Genomic DNA, 8,029 nt, shown 5'->3' on the forward strand with positions numbered 1-8,029 from the left:
CACACACACACACACACACACACACACACACACACACACACACACACGTAAACACTGTGTCAACATTAGCATGTTAGCATTTAACCTGCAGTACCCAAACATCACCCACCACGCTCCTCTTGGCCGTGTCCTCCAGTGACTGGATGACCTTTAACCTCTGTTTGAACCTCATCTGCTCAATGACATCAGAACGCAAGCTGCCGAACTTCTGTTCAGAGAAGAAAAAACAGATATTATCTCAAAAAACATCCTGGAATTAAATTGAGACACTGCGGCTGCAAGAGTTAGACCGAGACGCTGGAGCTGCAGGAGTTAGACCGAGACCCTACTGGAGCTGCAGGAGTTAGACCGAGACGCTACTGGAGCTGCAGGAGTTAGACCGAGACCCTACTGGAGCTGTAGGAGTTAGACCGAGACCCTACTGGAGCTGTAGGAGTTAGACCGAGACCCTACTGGAGCTGTAGGAGTTGACCGAGACGCTGGAGCTGCAGGGGTTAGAGCGAGACCCTACTGGAGCTGTAGGAGTTAGACAGAGACACTGCGACTGCAGGAGTTAGACCGAAACGCTGCAGCTGCCCCCCTATAGAGGGAGCAGCACACATCATCAAATCATGACGTCACTGAGTCAGTCTGACCTCATAGGACGACTTGATGAGATCAAAGACGTCAATCTCAGGTGGAGGATCGTCTCCACTCGTCAGTAGGGCGTGCAGGTGAGGGATGGGAGGAGCCACAGTCTGTTTGTTTACAACATTGTCCAGGTACCTACACACACACACACACACACACACACACACACACGTTATGCTTGCTTGGATTTATTTATTTTTCACTTATTCATACTCCAGTCTGGACTCCTACCTGCCCAGGATGGTCATGGCTTCTCCCTCGTCGCTGCAGGACAGCAGGGCATCCATGTTGTCATGAAGCACAGCCAGCGCCACCTGCAGACAGACAGACAGAGCAGTTTGATTGTGTCGTGACTGGAAGATAACCTTGATGCCCCTTCAGAAGAAGCAGCTGATCAATCAGTGAACAGTCAGTTAAGTGTAGTCTGACCTGAAAGGTGACCTTGATTCCTTCGTAGAAGAAGCAGTCGACTAATAGGACGGCGCTGTCGAAGGGCATCACAGACAGGAAGAGTGTGAGGAACCAGGACAGGCTGATGGTGGAGATCACACCCAGTTCCTGCATGTGTTCATACAGAAGAGGGAGGAAGGCTCGAGTCAGCTCCTCAAACACCCCCTGATCCACCAGAGCACCTGCAGGGACAGAAACAACATGAGAACAGGGTGGTGTTCCCTGAAGCTACACCTCACTGCAGCTGTTCCAGTATAAAATATACTCATTTATGTAAGAACAATGTTTTAGGGTTTTAGAAACACTAATGAAGAAACTGTCTGCAAGGTGGTAGACATGTCGTGTCTTCTTTAAAGGATAGGGTGGTCTAGGACTTCAACTACCTGGAGTCCACCTTAGTCAGTTTATACAAGCTGTTGCACACTGAGAACAGAACCTGACACGCTGCTGACCTACGACTCTGGTGTTGTTACTGACCTACAGACTCTGGTGTTGTTACAGACCTACGACTCTGGCGTTGTTACTGACCTACGACTCTGGCGTTGTTACTGACCTACGACTCTGGCGTTGTTAATGACCTACGACTCTGGCGTTGTTAATGACCTACGACTCTGGCGTTGTTACTGACCTACGACTCTGGCGTTGTTACTGACCTACAGACTCTGGCGTTGTTACTGACCTACAGACTCTGGCGTTGTTACTGACCTACAGACTCTGGCGTTGTTACTGACCTACAGACTCTGGCGTTGTTACTGACCTACAGATTCTGGCGTTGTTACTGACCTACAGATTCTGGCGTTGTTACTGACCTACAGACTCTGGCGTTGTTACTGACCTACGACTCTGGCGTTGTTACTGACCTACGACTCTGGTGTTGTAGTAGTCGGGCAGCATCCGCTCACACAACGCCACCAACAGCCAGAAGGCCTCCTCCTCCGGACAGTAGAGCAACAAGACAGAGGTGACAATGTTCATTGCCTGGAGGAGGAACAAGGAGAGAATATGTGTCACTTTTTTGAATACTTTAATATCTCTATCATTACTATATTTATTCATGGCCCAGCAATTTGATGTTTTTAAATGTAAATTTCAGTACAAAATATGCAATTAACAAAACTGTATTTGTACTGTATATAACTATATGTATTTAAAAATGAAAAATGAATTGCAGTCAGCAGAAAGTAGTCAATGTACTTGATGTATTTTTACAAACTATTTTTTATGATTTACATTAAATACAGCTTTGACCTGGCAGTATTCGGTTCACTTTGCACCATTTTTTAGTTTAAAGTACCCGATCCCTGGGTTGTACTTCACTTTATTTCATATAAAATACTTTATTTTGTACCTGACAGTACCCGATCCCTGGGTTGCGGTGAGCATAGGCAGTGAGGACGCGTCGCAGCGCCGCGATACCTGTCTCGTTCTGGAAGGCTCGGTGCTCAGGCATCGAGCGGTGAAGGTCTCGCTCGATCTCCTCGGTAGCCAGCGAACACAGCCCCATGGCCTGCTCCACCAGGTCACCGTAGTAACCAGGGTGGGTCGCCATCTCGTTTTTTGCTCCTGGACCAAAAGGGGGACAGGTGAATACACAGAGTCTCAGTTTACCTTTGATATGAATGAATTAACTAACACTGACCAGAGAACAGCAGCCACAGCTCCCCTCTCAGGCGTTCTGGGATCCCGTTGAGGACGTGTTCTCTGGTTCTGGAGGTTCGGTACATGCAGACACCTCGACCAAACTCTGAGAAATGTATATTCCACGCCTCCTCTTTCATCTTCTCCTTCATCTACAGGAGGGAAAGAGAGAAGGATGGAGGGGAGGAGAAGATGGGGGAAAGTGAGAATTTACTTCCACAGTCTGACACAGGACCATTAAACTGTAGCTTAATTTCACACATCCACATCAGTCTGGATCAAAAGATACTAAACATCTGGAACCGAAACATCGCAAAACTAAATCAGTGTCTGTTGGCCCTCCTCAGTATCCAACAGTACTGCTCAGTTTCCAACATCAGGACCCAACAGTACTCTTCAGTACCTTATGCTGTGTTCACACCAAGCGCGGCGCAAATTATTCGCGCGAGTAGATTAAATACAAAGTCCATGCACAGACGTGATGAGACTGGAGTGATGCGAATTTGCTTCAATCGCCAAAACGCGGGAATTAAAAATTTTCAACTCCGGCGAAAAAATGGCCTATCAGTGTTGATATGACCTCCTGTCGTCACTGAAGTCCTGTCGTTGTTGAATCAGGAAACAAATACTGTATCTGTGTTCACCCAGAGCTCTACGATACCTCATATCAATAGAGACCGGACCAAACTATGTGTATAAATGTTGTGTGTAAACCATATGGTACAAACAATGAAAAAGACGCTGCCGTATTTACGCCGAGATGACGTTATTTTGAGTACTGATGGAGCTGCTACAATGTTAGCTTAGCCTAGCACCGATCAATCCGAACTCCATTGAGAAAATAAGCATTTTAAAAAGTGATTTGCTTGTCGTCTTGCGGAGAGAACTAACAAAACATCAATTCAGACTTTTTACAAACCGGCATCATTACGTAGTTATTTCAGCATCCCTTTTATCGGTATATTGCAATCAAATCACAGCAAAATCCGTTTGTTATCTGTTCATACAGCTATAGTAAACCAGCCGACGTGTGGCTTGCTACAGTGAATACATTGATAAAATCCAAGAAACCCAGACAAGAAGGCGTTTAGTCTCCCGGAATATCTGGGACTTCCACAACAAGTACTAAGCAGAAATAGAGGTTATTTTTTCCATGGTTGATGGCGGACAGTTGCAGGGCGATTAGCCACGACCCCTCTTCAGCGCGTCTAGCGCGAATGGCGCAATTCACGCAAATGACCACAGATGGTCCCCCGCGAGTAACGCGTCGCAAATAAATTGCGTTGCGTTTCGTGTGAACGCACCTTAAGGGCCCTCTGTATCCAACATGACTCCTCGGTACCTAAGGGTCCTCTGTATCTAACAGTACTCCTCAGTACCTAAGGGTCCTCAGTACCTAACAGTACCAGTCCAGTTCAGTATCTAAAAGGACTGTTGGGACTTGAGCTCACGGCTTTGGGTCCCAGGTCCTCCAGAGCGTCTTGGTGGTAGAGCTGCAGCAGACCATGGCTGGCTGTGGGCAGACCAGGGTGGTAATGACGCGCCCTGACAGACTCAGACCCTGAAGACAAGGACGAGGGGGCAGTGGAGGATGCCTGATGAAACAAAACACAAATCAAAACAACTTTACAGACGAGCCGCAGCTCATCTCGAACGAGCCTAATAACTTCTGATCGGACTTTGGTCCCAGCAGATCAGAACCTCTACACAAGTGACACACCGAGTGACTAATCAAAGACAGGGGGCTGGTGTCGCCCCATGAGCTGTCGGGCGTTCGCTGCAGGAAGTCAGAGATGCGTTGGACCAGGAAGTCTCTGTCTTTGAGGTTGGCAAACAGGAAGTTCATCTTGTTCTTGGTGCTGATGGAGACGGGACAAGGCAGGACGCTGCTGCTGTCCGCCTTCTCCACAATGGAAACCTGAGGAGCAGAGGATGATGGGTAAATATCACTGAGTAATGAGCATGATAATAAATAGAAACGATGGCTTGTTGCTTAGTTTGGATCATGGTCTTGTTTTTCAAATCAGAGGTACTTCTGGAGTTTAAGAAGTTCAAGTTCTACAGAAGGTCATTGTCACATCTCCCCCTCCAGGTACGACTCTTACTCCTTCAATCATCAAGGACCTGAGTGAGCTGCAGCCTGTATCAGTGACCGTGATTGTGTGAAAGCTCTGCAGCTGTGATCTGTGATTTTGTACCATTTTTGTTCTGGACTTAATCTGCTTTTGGTTGTAGGTCAATACTTACTGTATTGACCTACAATACAGTAAGTATTGTAGAAAATACAGGATTGTAACTAGAGAGGATATGAAGAAAAAAAAAAACAACAAATTCACAGTATGTACAACATTATGTCATTGGACAACCCCAAAGCTCTTTCAGACCAGCCAAACATCCGCCACTCTTTAATAAGAAACAACAACTTACTTATTTGTTAATAAATTCCTTCTCTTTGCTTATACTTCCGATTTCCCTGATTCTTTTTGCTTGGTTTCATTTTATTGTTACTCCTCTCATCCTGGTGATGAGATATCTTCTAAACAGAGCAGGCTTTGTGTATTTACAGGGAACACTCCACCAGTAGCTGTGTCACTTTAGATTGTATTGCTAGAATGTGTGGAGAGAAAATAATATTTTGTCCGTAATAATCTGTCCAAATTCAAGCTTCATGGGTTGTGTTCAACATATTTAAAACAAATTACATGTTTTCATTTGTTTAAAGTAGATTAGTTAGTTCAGGGCTTTAATGTCCACAATGTAGAAATTTGTCTTTGGGCTCAAACACATAATTAAAAACGACTGATGAGGATCAAGACAAATTATCACCAAACAACACGACTTTAAGGCGATTGATTGACAGCTTTGTTTACCTCTCTGAGAGGGATGATGAGTTGACACAAGCCTTCTTCTCTGCTGTTAAAACAGATGTAGTTGTTGGAGATGAACAGCTGTCCGACCACGTGCATCTTAGCGAACGGCGTCCACAGCGTGCAGTCCGTGTGTCCGTCCAGACGCTCCTCCGGCGTCAGCCGGAACATCATCCGGTAGTGCTCGTTCTTCGCCCTCGCGTCCAAATCTCTGCAAGACAAGAACAGGAAACACCTGGTCATTTCAAAGGTCCAGGACAGAAAAGGTCCAAGACAGAGAAGGTCCGGGACAGAGAGGTTCGGGGCAGAGAAGGTCCAAGACAGAGAAGGTCCAGGACAAAGAAGGTCCAGGACAAAGAAGGTCCAAGACAGAGAAGGTCCAGGACAGAGAAGGTCCAGGACGGAGAAGGTCCAGGACGGAGAAGGTCCAGGATGGAGAAGGTCCAGGACGGAGAAGGTCCAGGACAGAGAGGGTCCAGGACAGAGAGGGTCCAGGGCATAGAAGATCCAGGACAGAGAAGTTCGGGACAGAGAAGTCCAGGACAGAGAAATCCAGGCTGACACGCAGGAACAAAAAATGATCCCTAACATCCCAATTCACAAAAAACAGTGTACATTGTTTTGTTTATGTAAATATATTACATTACAAACTATAGAATCTCCTAATCTAAATCTCAAATCAGCAAAAAAACATGTATTTGTTACTAATTTACAACCTTACTCTGATCAGAGGAAACCCTGGCAGCTTGAAATCAGGTGTACAGTTACTGAACAGAGTGATACCTCTTGAGCGCAGAGACGTTCTTGAGCGTCTTGCAGGGTTTGGGCAGCGAGCGGTCGGCAGCAAAGGCCTCGTTGTCGAGAAGCTGGCGCATGGCGATAGTGGCGAGCTGCTCCATCAGCTTGAAGGTGTCGTTGATGTTGAGGAACATGGAGAAGAAATGTTCGGTATTACGCGTGCTGACACGAACACTCTCCGGAAACACCAGAGTGGCGTTCTTCTCCAGCTGGGTCACCTCCATCCACTGAACCACCAGGGTCACTGAGAGGAGAAGTCATACAAATATACACGGTGATTGTGTCATCTTATTTCAAATAGCTTTATTCCAAAGAATTATTAAAGAGTAACTTAATACTAAAAGCAATTCTTCACGTTATTAAATCAAATTTAGAGTCACTTTATTATTGGCTGGTAATACTTTTGGGTCACTCCAATGGTAACTCCAGAAGTACCTTCAGACAACTCCGGAAGTACCTTCAGACAACTCCGGAAGTACCTTCAGACAACTCCGGAAGTACCTTAAGACAACTCCGGAAGTACCTTAAGACAACTCCGGAAGTACCTTAAGACAACTCCGGAAGTACCTTAAGATAACTCCAGACGTACCTTAAGATAACTCCAGAAGTACCTTAAGATAACTCCAGAAGTACCTTAAGATAACTCCAGAAGTACCTTCAGGTCTCTATATCAGTGCTTTCAGGTAACCAAAGAATTACTGCCTCGTAAATACAGAAGTACTTTCAAGTAACTCCAGAAGAAACTGCAGTAGTATATTGTGGTACTTGTGGAAGTTGTTGGAGTGTGTTTAAAGTAAAACACTGTGTTAATTTACTCTTTAATAGAGACAACAGGACATAAAAGTGTCTCCCGTTTCCTCTTGCACAGACTGTATAGATGACATCATTAAACTCTGTCCTGTGATTGGCCGGTCGTACCCTCCTTGCCCAATAGGAAGGAGTAGAAGCACAGGTGGTTGACGGACAGGTAGAGCCAGCCCTGCCGTGGCACTCGGCCCTTCCAGTAGCTGCAGGAGTAATAATTCACCAGCTTCTCCTCCTCAGGCATCCCGAACAGCCTCCTCATCTTTAGCTCCGCCTCTCGAAACTTCCCACAATCTTCCTCCTGCTCCTCCTGCTCCTCCCCCTGCTTCAGCCGGTTCTCCTCCGCAATGATGCCCTGCAGGAAATGACATCACTTACTGACACGATCACACACACAGGAAAAGAGAAACGACCTCACGGGGTCAAACAGGAAGTGACATACAGATATCTTTCCTTTGACGAAGGTGGTGACGTCTTCATCGTTGTCAAAGATGGAGATGGTCTGGAGCAAGTTGGACTCCAGCCAATCCCAGTGCTCCGTGATCTCCTTCCTGGATGAGCCTGTAAGACACAACTGAGGGTCAACAAACAAGTCACAAATACTCAGCCAATCGCAGCGGTCCTGGTCCAGCTGACCCACCACAGGCCACGTTCCAGTAGATCCGAGAGTCCGCAGTCTGCAGCAGGATCCTGTAAGGAGCCACTCTTGCACTGGAGTCCAGCACCACATCCAGAGTCCCAACCAAGAGACCTTCACACAGAAAGACAGGGACAGAGGTAAACCAGTAGACCTTTACACAGAGAAACAGGGACAGAGGTAAACCAGTAGACCTGAACACAGA

General features: G+C 46.4%; 1 protein-coding gene across 1 annotated transcript; it reads right to left on the reverse strand.

The window, feature by feature from the left end:
* Positions 1–20: 20 nt before the first annotated feature.
* LOC116378251 (TBC1 domain family member 9B-like) lies at positions 21–8,026 on the reverse strand (the record flags this gene model as incomplete). Its single annotated transcript, XM_031840092.1, has 14 exons — positions 21–208; positions 636–765; positions 862–944; positions 1,060–1,262; positions 1,941–2,058; positions 2,429–2,643; positions 2,720–2,870; positions 4,170–4,313; positions 4,439–4,636; positions 5,589–5,796; positions 6,369–6,627; positions 7,302–7,542; positions 7,630–7,748; positions 7,828–8,026. Coding segments are annotated over 14 exons (2,403 nt in total), but the record flags the coding sequence as incomplete, so codon positions are not given.
* Between the last annotated feature and the right edge of the window lie 3 nt (positions 8,027–8,029).

Source organism: Anarrhichthys ocellatus, unplaced genomic scaffold, assembly GCF_004355925.1.
Source record: "Anarrhichthys ocellatus isolate YVR2014 unplaced genomic scaffold, GSC_Weel_1.0 scaffold2303, whole genome shotgun sequence".
NCBI classification, from domain to species: Eukaryota; Metazoa; Chordata; class Actinopteri; order Perciformes; family Anarhichadidae; genus Anarrhichthys; species Anarrhichthys ocellatus.